Source organism: Oncorhynchus gorbuscha, linkage group LG22, assembly GCF_021184085.1.
Source record: "Oncorhynchus gorbuscha isolate QuinsamMale2020 ecotype Even-year linkage group LG22, OgorEven_v1.0, whole genome shotgun sequence".
Lineage (NCBI taxonomy): Eukaryota > Metazoa > Chordata > Actinopteri > Salmoniformes > Salmonidae > Oncorhynchus > Oncorhynchus gorbuscha.
This window is the reverse complement of record NC_060194.1, coordinates 36,866,125-36,881,354: the sequence shown is the minus strand read 5'-3', so window position 1 is coordinate 36,881,354 and position 15,230 is coordinate 36,866,125. Positions and strand designations below refer to the sequence as shown.

At 40.9% G+C, this 15,230-nt stretch overlaps 1 protein-coding gene across 1 annotated transcript; it reads left to right on the top strand.

Annotated features, from left to right (window-relative positions):
- The first annotated feature begins 6,788 nt into the window (after positions 1-6,788).
- On the top strand, positions 6,789-10,220 carry LOC124010156 (relaxin-3 receptor 1-like). Its single transcript, XM_046322536.1, has 3 exons — positions 6,789-7,235; positions 8,130-8,570; positions 8,698-10,220. The coding sequence occupies exons 1-3, from the start codon at positions 7,044-7,046 to the stop codon at positions 9,286-9,288; spliced, it is 1,224 nt and encodes a 407-aa protein (XP_046178492.1). The 5' UTR covers positions 6,789-7,043; the 3' UTR covers positions 9,289-10,220.
- The last annotated feature ends 5,010 nt before the right edge of the window (positions 10,221-15,230 follow it).

Here is a 15,230-nt window from a genome sequence, read left to right as displayed (position 1 = left end):
AGGAGATATTAAACAGTGAGAGAGGACGTATTAAACAGTGAGAGAGGACGTATTAAACAGTGAGAGAGGACATATTAAACAGTGAGAGAGGACGTATTAAACAGTGAGATGATGTATTAAACAGTGAGAGAGGACGTATTAAACAGTGAGATGATGTATTAAACAGTGAGAGAGGACGTATTAAACAGTGAGATGATGTATTAAACAGTGAGAGGACGTATTAAACAGTGAGAGAGGACGTATTAAACAGTGAGAGGATGTATTAAACAGTGAGAGGACGTATTAAACAGTGAGATGATGTATTAAACAGTGAGAGAGGAGATATTAAACAGTGAGAGGACTATTAAACAGTGAGAGAGGACGTATTAAACAGTGAGAGGATGTATTAAACAGTGAGAGAGGACGTATAAAACAGTGAGAGAGGACGTATTAAACAGTGAGAGAGGACGTATTAAACAGTGAGAGAGGACGTATTAAACAGTGAGAGAGGACATATTAAACAGTGAGAGAGGACGTATTAAACAGTGAGAGGACGTATTAAACAGTGAGAGGAGATATTAAACATTGAGAGAGGACGTATTAAACAGTGAGAGAGGAGATATTAAACAGTGAGAGGACGTATTAAACAGTGAGAGAGGACGTATTAAACAGTAAGATGATGTATTAAACAGTGAGAGAGGAGATATTAAACAGTGAGAGGACGTATTAAACAGTGAGATGATGTATTAAACAGTGAGAGAGGAGATATTAAACAGTGAGAGGACGTATTAAACAGTGAGAGAGGATGTATTAAACAGTGAGAGGATGTATTAAACAGTGAGAGAGGACGTATTAAACAGTGGGAGAGGACGTATTAAACAGTGAGAGAGGACATATTAAACAGTGAGAGAGGACATATTAAACAGTGAGAGAGGACATATTAAACAGTGAGAGAGGACGTATTAAACAGTGAGATGATGTATTAAACAGTGAGAGAGGAGATATTAAACAGTGAGAGGACGTATTAAACAGTGAGAGAGGACGTATTAAACAGTGAGAGGACGTATTAAACAGTGAGAGAGGACGTATTAAACAGTGAGAGGATGTATTAAACAGTGAGAGGACGTATTAAATAGTGAGATGATGTATTAAACACTGAGAGAGGACGTATTAAACAGTGAGAGGACGTATTAAACAGTGAGATGATGTATTAAACAGTGAGAGAACGTATTAAACAGTGAGAGAGGACGTATTAAACAGTGAGATGATGTATTAAACAGTGAGAGAGGAGATATTAAACAGTGAGAGAGGACGTATTAAACAGTGAGAGAGGACGTATTAAACAGTGAGAGAGGACATATTAAACAGTGAGAGAGGACGTATTAAACAGTGAGATGATGTATTAAACAGTGAGAGTGTCATGTTTTGTCATATATTGTCTTGTCATTATGCTTTCCCTTCTGTTCGTTTCCCCCTGCTGGTCTTTTTAGGTTCGTTCCCTTTTTCTCTCTCCCTTCCTCTCTCTCTTCTCTCTATCGTTCCGTTCCTGCTCCCAGCTGTTCCTATTCCCCTAATCAATCATTTAGTCTTCCCACACCTGTTCCTTATCTTTTCCCCTGATTAGAGTCCCTATTTCTTCCCTTGTTTTCCGTTCCTGTCCTGTCGGATCCTTGTCTATTGTTCACCGTGCTGTGTTTGTGTATCGCCCTGTCGTGTCGTGTTTCCCTCAGATGCTGCGTGGTGAGCAGGTGTCTGAGTCTGCTAAGTTCAAGTGCCTTCCCGAGGCAACCTGCAGTTCAAGATCAAGTCTCCAGTCGGTTCTCGTCATTACGAGTGGAAATTGTTTTATTTGATTGTATTTTTACTTTACTGGATTAAAGACTCTGTTTACGCCAAGTCGCTTTTGGGTCCTCATTCACCTGCATAACAGAGAGAGGACGTATTAAACAGTGAGATGATGTATTAAACAGTGAGAGAGGACGTATTAAACAGTGAGATGATGTATTAAACAGTGAGAGGACGTATTAAACAGTGAGAGAGGACGTATTAAACAGTGAGAGGATGTATTAAACAGTGAGAGGACGTATTAAACAGTGAGATGATGTATTAAACAGTGAGAGAGGACGTATTAAACAGTGAGATGATGTATTAAACAGTGAGAGAGGACGTATTAAACAGTGAGAGAGGACGTATTAAACAGTGAGAGAGGACATATTAAACAGTGAGAGATGATGTATTAAACAGTGAGAGAGGAGATATTAAACAGTGAGAGGACATATTAAACAGTGAGAGAGGAGATATTAAACAGTGAGAGGATGTATTAAACAGTGAGAGGACGTATTAAACAGTAAGATGATGTATTAAACAGTGAGAGAGGAGATATTAAACAGTGAGAGGACTATTAAACAGTGAGATGATGTATTAAACAGTGAGAGAGGAGATATTAAACAGTGAGAGAGGACGTATTAAACAGTGAGAGAGGATGTATTAAACAGTGAGAGGATGTATTAAACAGTGAGAGAGGACGTATTAAACAGGAGAGGACGTATTAAACAGTGAGAGAGGACATATTAAACAGTGAGAGAGGACATATTAAACAGTGAGAGAGGACATATTAAACAGTGAGAGAGGACGTATTAAACAGTGAGATGATGTATTAAACAGTGAGAGAGGAGATATTAAACAGTGAGAGGACGTATTAAACAGTGAGAGAGGACGTATTAAACAGTGAGAGGACATATTAAACAGTGAGAGAGGACGTATTAAACAGTGAGAGGATGTATTAAACAGTGAGAGGACGTATTAAATAGTGAGATGATGTATTAAACACTGAGAGAGGATGTATTAAACAGTGAGAGGACGTATTAAACAGTGAGATGATGTATTAAACAGTGAGAGAACGTATTAAACAGTGAGAGAGGATGTATTAAACAGTGAGATGATGTATTAAACAGTGAGAGAGGAGATATTAAACAGTGAGAGAGGACATATTAAACAGTGAGAGAGGACGTATTAAACAGTGAGAGAGGACATATTAACCAGTGAGAGAGGACGTATTAAACAGTGAGATGATGTATTAAACAGTGAGAGAGGACGTATTAAACAGTGAGATGATGTATTAAACAGTGAGAGAGGACGTATTAAACAGTGAGATGATGTATTAAACAGTGAGAGGACGTATTAAACAGTGAGAGAGGACGTATTAAACAGTGAGAGGATGTATTAAACAGTGAGAGGACGTATTAAACAGTGAGATGATGTATTAAACAGTGAGAGAGGAGATATTAAACAGTGAGAGGACTATTAAACAGTGAGAGAGGACGTATTAAACAGTGAGAGGATGTATTAAACAGTGAGAGAGGACGTATTAAACAGTGAGAGAGGACGTATTAAACAGTGAGAGAGGACGTATTAAACAGTGAGAGAGGACATATTAAACAGTGAGAGAGGACGTATTAAACAGTGAGAGGACGTATTAAACAGTGAGAGGAGATATTAAACAGTGAGAGAGGACGTATTAAACAGTGAGAGGAGATATTAAACATTGAGAGAGGACGTATTAAACAGTGAGAGAGGAGATATTAAACAGTGAGAGGACGTATTAAACAGTGAGAGAGGACGTATTAAACAGTGAGATGATGTATTAAACAGTGAGAGGAGGTATTAAACAATGAGATGATGTATTAAACAGTGAGAGGAGGTATTAAACAATGAGATGACGTATTAAACAGTGAGAGGAGGTATTAAACAATGAGATGATGTATTAAACAGTGAGAGAGGACATATTAAACAGTGAGAGAGGAGGTAGTACGGAAGTATAAACACCATGGGACCACGCAGCCGTCATATCGCTCAGGAAGGAGACTCGTTCTTTGGTGCGAAAAGTGCAAATCAATCCCCGAACAACAGCAAAGGAAGGACCTTGTGAAGATGCTGGAGGAAACAGGTACAAAAGTATCTATACCTACAGTAAAATTAGTCCTATATCGACATAGCCTGAATGGCTACTCAACAAGGAAAAAGCCACTGCAACAAAACCACAATAAAATGGCAGCATCATGTTGTGGGGGTGCTTTGCTGCAGGAGGGACTGATACACTTCACAAAATAGATGTCAGGAAGATGATGTGGATATATTGAAGCAACATCTCAAGACATCAGTTAGGAAGCTAAAGCTTGGTCGCAAATGGGTCTTCCAAATGGACAATGACCCCAAGCATAGCCCATACATATGGGATGCTTGTGGAAGGCTACCTGAAACATTTGACCCAAGTTAAACAATTTATAGGCAATGCCACCAAATACTAATTGAGTGTATGTAAACTTCTGACCCACTGGGAACGTAATGAAATAAATAAAAGCTGAAATAAATCATTTTCTCTCCTATTATTCTGACATTTCACATTCATAAAATAAAGTGGTGATCCTAACTGACCTAAAACAGGGATTTTTTACTAGGATTAAATGTCAGGAATAGTGAAAAACTGAGTTTAAATGTATTTGGCCAAGGTGTATGTAAACTTCCAACTTCAAATGTATGTAAGAATGCTGTTCATTGACTACAGCTCAGCATTCAACATCATAGTACCCTCCAAGCTCATCATCAAGCTGGAGGCCCTGGGTCTCAACCCCGTCCCGTGCAACTGGGTGCTGGACTTTCTGACAGGCCGCCCCCAGGTGGTGAAGGTACTCTCCACTTCGCTGATCCTCAACACTGGGGCCCCATAAGGGTGTGTGCTCAGCCCTTTCCTGTACTCCCTGTTCACCCACGACTGCGTGGCCATGAACGCCTCCAACTCAATCATCAAGTTTGCAGACGACACAATAGTAGTGGGCTTGATCACCAACAACGATCAGACAGCCTACAGGGAGGAGGTGAGGGCACTCGGGGTATGGTGTCAGGAAAACAACCTCTCACTCTACGTCAACAAAACAAAGGAGATGATCATGGACTTCAGGAAATAGCAGAGGGAGCACCCCCTTATCCACATCGAAGGGACAGCAGTGGAGAAAGTGGAAAGTTTTAAGTTCCTGGGCGTACACATCACAGACAAACTGAATTGGTCCACTCACACAGACAGTGTGGTGAAGAAGGTGCAACAGCGCCTCTTCAACCTCAGGAGGCTGAAGAAATTTGGCCTGTCCGCCAAAACCCTGATTAACTTTTTACAGATGCACAATCGAGAGCATCCTGTCGGGCTGTATCACCGCGCTCAACCGCAAAGCTCTCCAGAGGGTGGTGCGGTCTGCACAACGCATCACCGGGGTTAAACTACCTTCCCTCCATGACACCTACTATACCCGATGTCACAGGAAGGCCAAAAAGATCATCAAGGACAACAACCACCCGAGCCACTGCCTGTTCACCCCGCTATCATCCAGAAGGCGAGGTCAGTACAGGTGCATTAAAGCTGGGACCGAGAGACTGAAAAACAGTTTATATCTCAAGGCCATCAGACTGCTAAACAGCAATCACTAACTCAGTGATGCTGCTTACATTGAGACAAAATCACTGGACACTTTAATAAATGGATCACTAGTCACTTTAAAATCACTGCCACTTTAAATAATGGCACTTTAAATAATGTTACATGTCTTACATGACTCCTATCACATGTATAAACCCTATGCAGCTCGGCCATCGCTCATCCATATACTTATATGTACATATTCTCATTCACCCCCTTAGATTTGTGTGTATTAGGTAGTTGTTGGGGAATTGTTAGATTACTTGTTAGATATTACTGCACTGTCAGAACTAGAAGCACAAGCATTTCGCTACACTTGTATTAACATCTGCTAACCATGTGTATGTGACCAATACAATTGTATTTTATTTTTTAAATGGAGGGAAAAAAGAAACGTCCCAAATAATATGAATTGCCCTGAGGCCAGGTTGCTGAACCCCAATATATGGTGTTATGTATTATAGAGATCCGTAATATAGAGATTTACTGCCAAGGGAGTGGGCTCACTCACAATTTTGCTTAAGAACACAGCAATGAATAAAGAATGGTACCAACACATCCTCCGAGAGCAACCTCTTCCCCATCCAGGAACAGTTTGGTGACGAACAATGCCTTTTCCAGCATGATGGAGCACCTTGCCATAAGGCAAAAGTGATAATTAAGTGGCTCGGGGAACAACACATCAACATTTTGGGTCCATGGTCAGGAATATCCCCAGACCAATGGGATCATTGAGAACGCGTGGTCATCCACAAGAGGCGGGTGTAAAAACAAAACTCCACATATTCTGACAAACTCCAAGCATTGATTATGCAAGAATGGGCTGCCATCAGTCAGGTTGTGGCCCAGAAGTTAATTGACAGCATGCCAGGGCAGATTGCAAAGTTCTTGAAAAAGAAGGGTCAACACTGCAAATATTGACTATATGCATCAACTTCATGTAATTGTCAATAAAAGCCTTTGACAATTATGAAATGCTTGTTAACCTCTATTATGGACCAGTATCACTGGACACAATTCGTAACATATTGTATGTTTAGCAAATAGGTAACATTTAATACTAATTGTAATTCGGAACATAATCATACTAAATGGGTGATGGATATCCACAAACGAATACATTCCATACTTAACATAACATATTATACTACTTGTAGTGCCTCAGCCTTATGTACAGAATAATACGAAATGCTTTGACAGCAGGTTGCAGCCCTCCACATTCTCACCCCTACTCTCCCCCCATTTTATGCACGTGATGGGGTGATAGCAACCGCACAGCGCGAATTCTCGGAGACTTTACCCGCGCATGGCATCTCAATCCGTATAAAAAGCGCAGACTAGACGAGATGCAACTCTTTCAGAAACAAGTCGGACTTGAACAAGCACATTCAAATGAAACGAAAAAACGGTGAATATTTACTAACAATGACTGTTTCCTAAAACACAAAATGTGTCTTCTTACAAAAACGGTGCGGTTGGAATTTGGATATGCTGAGTCTACTCTTAACTCGAAATGTTTGTACCATTACTTCACACTTTGGGTGATGTGAGACCCTGTTTTCATGCGGAGTGTTCTGCTGAATGATAGAGAAGAACCATGCATCAGAGTAACAGCAGTTTGCTCCACCTGGGTCTGAGTGGGCGTGTAGGGGGTCAGGAGGACGCGGAGAGCCCAGAGCAGGCTAACCTGTCCGGAGAATCGCTCCACAACCTCTCGTTGGACTGCTGGCTCCATCTCCTCTCCAGAGACTCTGCTCCGGAGCTGTATGGGGACAGCGCGAACATGACGGTATGTGTTCTGAATACCCTCCAAAAGTCCTAACCATTAGGGTGACAAACGCAAAAATAAGTTTAGATCAGGTGTAACTTCATAGTAGCCCTGCTAGAACATAGAGGAGTGATGCTCAGGGATCTGCAACTCTGGACCTAGAGAGCTACTACTGGTTGTGCAGGCTTTTCTTCCAGACTAGCACTAACTAATCTTTTGCAAGAAGTCTGACCAAGACACATTATTTTACCTCATTGGCATGGGGAAATGGTGTACCCCCACCGGACTGAGGAGTGTAGCTCAGCATGTTAGTTGTTTTCAGTGACTTATTTGTTGTTGTAATATCGCGAATGGACATGTCAGTTTCCCCATTAAAGATGCACTCTGCATAAATTGCTAAATTTCCTGGTTGCTAAAATTCGAATAGTTCGCTTAAGTGTTGTTTGTGATAAAACACGCAAGTATAGTGTAGAGAATCGTTGTACCAGCTAAACCTCTGAAATATATTTTTCATATAACCACAAATATTGTATTTAGATTGAAGCTGGTGTACAAAACTGAATATAAAAGATGCAAAAACGAAATTTAAGAACTGGAAACATATAAATAGCACACCTACAACAGATCTAACGCTTCTTAGACTTGCTTTCAATGAGAATGACAGATTGAACTCACATATCTATTTTAATTTGGCGGGGTCACCCAAAAAGTTACATATTTTAAGTTTAAAGATCCCAGCTTTAAAGTCCTAAAGGTAGATTATCTTGATATAAAATATATTTTTGTTGTTGTGGGTTAGGATAAATCAATTTAAGATTAACGTTTTTATTTTTATTTTTGATTATTATTAATTAATGTCCGTACCAAACCATTATGTATCAGGATTTGACTCTTGACTGTGTTTCCTTCTTCCAGATGCGAGTGGTCATTGCTCTGGTCTACCTGGTGGTGTGTGCTCTGGGGCTGGTGGGAAACCTCCTGGCGCTGTTCCTTCTCCACTCCCGCCACCAGTTGCACCACTCGTCTATTGACTTCTTTGTGAGGAGCCTGGCCGTGACTGACCTCCAGTTCGTCCTCACCCTGCCCTTCTGGGCTGTGGACACTGCCTTGGACTTCCGCTGGCCCTTCGGCAGGGTCATGTGTAAGATTGTCAGCTCTGTGACCACCATGAACATGTACGCTAGCGTCTTCTTCTTGACGGCCATGAGCGTGGCTCGCTACTGCTCCCTCGCCTCCTCACTGAGGATAAGCAGCCCCAAAATGGCTGCGGCTCGTGCCAAGTGGGCCAGTTTTGCCATCTGGGTGGTGTCACTGGCGGTCACGATGCCCCACGCCATCTACTCCACCACAGTCCAGGTTTGTATGACTGATTTTATTTGCCAATTTAAAAATGCATGTAAGGCTGTTTGTGTGTACATCGAAACAAAACGCATCAATTGATGTCAAACACTTAATTCCATTGTGGTGTTTTTGATGTTTCTAGGTGTCTGCGGATGATGAGCTGTGTCTCGTCCGGTTTTCTGGATCTGCCTCGGGACACTGGGACTCTCAGATTCTACTGGGCCTCTACCAGACACAGAAAGTCCTGCTGGGATTTGTGGTTCCCTTGGTAGTGATCAGCGTGTGTTACCTCCTCCTGAGCCGGCGAGTCAGTGGCGTAGTTGGCAGCGTTGGGGTCATGGAGAGTTCAGAGAGGTCCCATCAACGGCGCCGCTCCAAAGTGACCCGCTCAGTGACCATCTTGGTGCTCTCCTTCTTCCTCTGCTGGCTGCCCAACCAGGCTCTGACACTGTGGGGTGTGCTGATCAAATTTGACCTGGTGCCCTTTAGTAAGGCCTTCTACAATGCCCAGGCCTATGCTTTCCCTCTGACTGTTTGCTTGGCTCACACCAACAGCTGCCTGAACCCCGTGCTGTACTGCCTGATGCGACAGGAGTACAGGGCCGGACTCAAGGAGCTGCTGCTCCGAGTCTCGCTGTCCATCAGGAACTTTCTCACCCTGGCTCTGAGGGGGAAAAGAGTGGAGGAGGCACCGCCTAGCATGGTGGTTACACACAAGGATGTCAACGTGTGACTGACTGGAGGGCCATAAGGATGCATTTCATTTACAAGTTTCTCATAGTGGAGGCTGCTGTACAGGTCAGGAACAGTCAAGTTGGAAAGTAGCCTATGTGAGTAATTGATTAAATGTTTTCATCTCGAGACCCACATGAGAAATATACCGTCCTCCGGCGACTTAAATTAAGAAGAAACCGTGTGTGAATATAGATGTATTCTCTTAACTAGCGACCCACATGCCCAGGGCCCACTTTGGGTCCTGACCGATAGTTTAAGAAACCCCAATTAATTAATATACTGACATATGCATTTTGTTGATTCAATGGACACACACATTAGTGAGGTATTGTGGGAATGGAGCGGAGATATCAGTGTGAGACTACTAAATGGCCAGTGCAGTTCAAATGGGATTTCCTTGTTTTTTGTGTTAGAGCTGTTTGAAAGAAATCCTGAAATGTCATCCTGTTCAGGTGGGATGGGACTTTGGGCCCCACATCATGACTTCACAATAAGATCTGACTATAATAGACCAATAACTGTTCATCTGGGCAAGGGGGTGGGCTCAAGAACATCCTATCAGCTAATCAGGGTTGTGTATGTCAATATTTTCACATTTGTTTCCTAACGCCCACATGATCAGACTGAGCATTTTAAGGGCCAAAGGAGGCTCAGGGAAATGAATCTAAAAAATATTTATGTTGGAGTTATTTTCATTAAATGAACACATACAGTGATTTATTAGACATACAGTGATTTATTAGACATACAGTGATTTATTAGACATACAGTGATAACCAGTGGAAGCAAAATAACCCCATAACATCAAAGATCCACCACTATATTTTACAGTAGGTACAGGGCCTTGCAAAAGTATTCACCCCCTTGGCGTTTATCCTATTTTGTTGCATTACAACCTGTAATTGAAAAGCATTTTTATTTAGAGTTAATGTAATGGATATACAGAAAATAGTCCGAATTGGTGAAGTGAAATTTAAAAAATTACTTGTTTAAAAAAATATTTAAAAAATAACATTGAAAAGTGGTGCGTGCATATGTATTTTGCGTGCATATATTATTTAGTTTGGTGTTCACCAAAAGGCTGGTGGGACACTCCCCAAACATGTTTGGTGTTCACCAAAAGGCTGGTGGGACACTCCCCAAACATGTTTGGTGTTCACCAAAATGCTGGTGGGACACTCCCCAAACATAAACAACCTGGAAGAAGGTACTCTGGTCAGATGAGACTAAAATTGAGCCTTTTGGCCATCAAGGAAAATGCTATGTCTGGCACAAACCCAACACCTCTCATCACCCCGAGAACAACATCCCCATGCTGTGGGGATATTTTTCATCGGCAGGGACTGGGAAACTGGTCAGAATTGAAGGAATGATGGATGGCGCTAAATACAGGGAAATTCATAAAGGAAACCTGTTTCAGTCTTCCAGAGATTTGAGACTGGGATGGAGGTTCACCTTCCAGCAGGACCATGACCCTAAGCATTCTGCTAAAGCAACACTCAAGTGGTTTAAGGGAAAACATGTTAATGTCTTGGAATGGCCTAGTCAAAGCCCAGACCGTATGACTTAAATATTGCTGTACATCAGTGGAACCCATCCAACTTGAAGGAGCTGGAGCAGAATGGGCAAATATCCTAGTGGCTAGATGTGCCAAGCTTATAAAGACATACCCCAAGATACTTGCAGCTGTAATTGCTGCAAAAGGTGACTCTACAAAGTATTGACTTTGGGGGGGGGGAAGGGGGTGAATAGTTATGCACGCTCAAGTTTTCTGTTTTTTTGTCTAATTTCTTGTTTGTTTCACAATAAAACATTTTTTGCATCTTCAAAGTGGTAGGCATGTTGTGTAAATCAAATGATACAAACCTCCCAAAAATGCATTTTAATTCCAGGTTGTAAGGCAACAAAATAGGAAAAATGCCAAAGGAGGTGAATACAAGCCATTGTATGGGATTATTGTCTGCGTGTGGCCAAAGAGCTTTTCATGTCATCTGACCAAAGCACTGATTCCAAGATGAGTCTGCTAAAGGGCTTGGCACTTGGATTGGAACCAGTGCTTTGGTCACATGTCATGAAAATCAAACTCTTTGCCCACGTACACCAGTGGTGGGTTTGTCGTGGAAATGAGAACGCAGAAAGGAACCACATACATACTGTAAAATATGGTGGTGGATCTTTGATGTTATGGGGCTATTTTGCTTCCACTGGTCCTGGGGCCCGTGTTAAGGTCAACGGCATCATGAACGTTACCCAGTACCAGGACATTTTAGCCCAAAACCTGGTTGTCTCTGCCAGGAGGTTGAAACTTGGCTGCAAGTGTATCTTCCAGCAAGACAATAACCCCAAGCACACACGAAAACCCACAATCAAATGGTTAATTCAACGGGTATCTCCGTCTCCGGACTTGAAACCCATTGAAAACCTGGGGTTTGAATTTAAAAGGGAAGTCCATAAGTGCAGATTAAGGATAACAAGGATTTGGAAGGATTCTGTGTGGAGGAATAGTCTAAGATCCATTCCAATGTGTTCTAAAACATTTTAGAAAAAGTCTCAGAGCCATTATTCTCCCAATGTCAGGTATTGAAAACAAGGGTTCCAATAATTTTGACCCCTACCTTTTTGAGAAAAAAATTATATTATTTTATACTAATACAATAGCTCAGAGAAAAATATTTAGTTTAACAAATAATTTCAACAACAAAAAAATTGCATATTTTATACAGTAATTTTTGCTCGTATTTATCAAGGGTGTCGATCATTTCAGACCCCACTGTATATTCAGGATCAAAGTTTGTCATCTGTGGTAACTGAGCTGGCAAAGTCTGTGATATTTTGAAGTGGGACAGGGGAAGGGGGCAGAGATGAAAAGTTATGTGATGAGTGAGTTACCCCCATGCAATGTAAAGCGCTTTCAGTTTTAGAAAAGCACTATAAATGACCATATAACCACAGATGGTTCATCATCAATACATCCTCATTATGCTTGTTTGATTCAATAAATTCTTATCACATCATTTTGAATGTACATTTTTATCTTTTAAAATGAACCTTATTTGTTTATTTTTCTGCTCCAGGAATAGCAGCAAATCACAAACATATGGATGAGATTGTTGTGGGTTGTCAGGTCATCTTAGCCAAAAATGCTAAAATACCTCCAGTAACTATGAATGTGAAACAATTATTTGAAAACTATTTTTAAAGTATAAAGTAAACTATACAGTTAAACAACTATTCACCTACTAAATGGCCATCAGGCTTGCAAAATAACACATTGACGTCTTAATGAAGGGGCATCAGTTGATGTTGGTGATCTGTTTTGCTGTACATACAATGCTTTGATGTATGTTAAGGACTGTGAATGTAAATAAAGAGTGGCAAACTGATTTTCACATGCTAGAATAGTCTTTCTATACACCATCTATACACCATACACCATCTATCTATACACCATACACAATCTATACACCATACACCATCTATACAGCATACACAATCTATACACCATACACAACCTATACACCATACACAATCTATACACCATACACCATCTATCTATACACCATACACAATCTATACACCATACACCATCTATCTATACACCATACACAATCTATACACCATACACCATCTACCTATACACCATACACAATCTATACGCCATACACCATCTATCTATACACTATTCACAATCTATACACCATACACAATCTATACACCATACACAATCTATACACCATCTATCTATACATCATACACAATCTATACACCATACACAATCTATCTATACATCATACACAATCTATACACCATACACAATCTATCTATACATCATACACAATCTATACACCATACACCATCTATCTATACATCATACACAATCTATACACCATACACCATCTATCTATACACCATACACAATCTATACACCATACACCATCTATCTATACATCATACACAATCTATACGCCATACACAACCTATCTATACATCATACACCATCTATCTATACATCATACACAATCTATACACCATACACCATCTATCTATACATCATACACAATCTATACACTATACACAATATATACACCATACACCATCTATCTATACACCATACACAATCTATACACCATACACCATCTATCTATACATCATACACAATCTATACACCATACACAATCTATACACCATCTATCTATACATCATACACAATCTATACACCATACACAATCTATACACCATCCATCTATACACCATACACCATCTATCTATACATCATACACAATCTATACACTATACACAATATATACACCATACACCATCTATCTATACACCATACACAATCTATACACCATACACCATCTATCTATACACCATACACAATCTATACACCACACACCATCTATACACCATACACAATCTATACACCATACACCATCTATCTATACACCATACACAATCTATACACCATACACAATCTATACACCATACACAATCTATACACCATCTATCTATACATCATACACAATCTATACACCATCTATCTATACATCATACACAATCTATACACCATCCAATGAAATTCTTACTTGCAGGTTCCTTCTGGACAATGCAACAGCAATAAGAAATAATAAAAGATAGGAATAGGAACATAAAGTAAATGGATCAGTAGAAAATAAACATTTTAGCGTAAGCATAATACAGGAAGGCACAATTTATAGTCCAATATTTACACGTGTTTTGGTGGAAGTGGGGATTGGGGTGTGGCAAGTGTTTAAATTGTGCACTATTTAGCAATCATAAAAAGAGTATGGTAGCAAAAGTTGTGAAGTGTGTGTAGCATGAAAGTGTGTGTGTGTGTATGTGTGTGTATATATCTGTGTAGGTGAGTCAGTGCACCTGGTCAGTCCAGTTCAAGTGTTTAGAAGTCTGATGCCTTGTAGATAGAAACTGTCTCTGAGCCTGTTGGTATCAGACCTCATGCTCCGATACCATCTGCCTGACGGTAACGGGGTGAAAAGCTCGTGGCTGGGGTGTTTGGGGTCCTTGATGAGGCCTTCCTCAGGCACCGTTTCCAGTAGATATCCTGGATGTATGGGAGCACCGTCCCAGTGATGCACTGAGCCGTCTTCACCAGTTGCTGGAGGGCTTTGCGGTCGTGGATGGAGCAATTCCTGTACCAGGCCGTGATGCAACTGGTCAGGACGCTCTCGATGGTGCAGCGGGAGAATTTGGAGGGGACCCGGGCTGGCATGCGGAATTTCTTCAGCCATCTTAGGAAGAAAAGAAGCTGTTGCGTCCTCTTGACAAGAGTGGTGGTGTTGTTTTTGGTCCATGTCAAGTCCTCGTGATGTGGATGAGGAGGAACTTAAAATGGCTAACTCCTTGGGGGCCCTTTCTCCGAGTCAAGGCTCTGTACATGGAAATGTCAAAGAGTAGGAAATTGAGACCCGGTCTTGACAGACGTTTGCCTCCATAGTTCCTTTATGACCTTTTATTCACAATAACAACACGGCCAGGGTCTGAATACCCAACACCACACACATCCAGGCTCTGTATCGGCAAGCTCATGGCTCTAGGGCTAATTAACAGTCAGATAACATCAGCCCAGCTCCAGCTAGATTACATTTAAATATAACCCCTGTGTCTGTCGGAGTCCTCACCTGCTGCCAGAGACTAGGTCAAAAATGTAAGATAGTGTCAATGTAATATTATAATATATTACATTATTATCTCGGGACCAGAACAAAAACAGATACTCTATTTACTGTTCAGGCTTTCACAAGACTTTAGTTGTAACAATCGAAAGAAAGTGGTGAAAAAGCTGTGATTTGATTCTAAACAGGTTATCTGTTTGCCAAGTCACACAACCCATATTTTCTATTTCATTATTACTATTATCCGTGTATCATTACTACCTGTGTGTATCATTACTGCCTGTGT

Excerpts from the sequence above, each read along its gene's own strand:
- LOC124010156 (XM_046322536.1), top strand. The coding sequence starts at position 7,044 with ATGCATCAGAGTAACAGCAGTTTGCTCCACCTGGGTCTGAGTGGGCGT. Across the intron at positions 7,236-8,129 it reads GGGACAGCGCGAACATGACG|ATGCGAGTGGTCATTGCTCT; the intron begins GTATGTGTTCTG and ends TCCTTCTTCCAG. Across the intron at positions 8,571-8,697 it reads TCTACTCCACCACAGTCCAG|GTGTCTGCGGATGATGAGCT; the intron begins GTTTGTATGACT and ends TGATGTTTCTAG.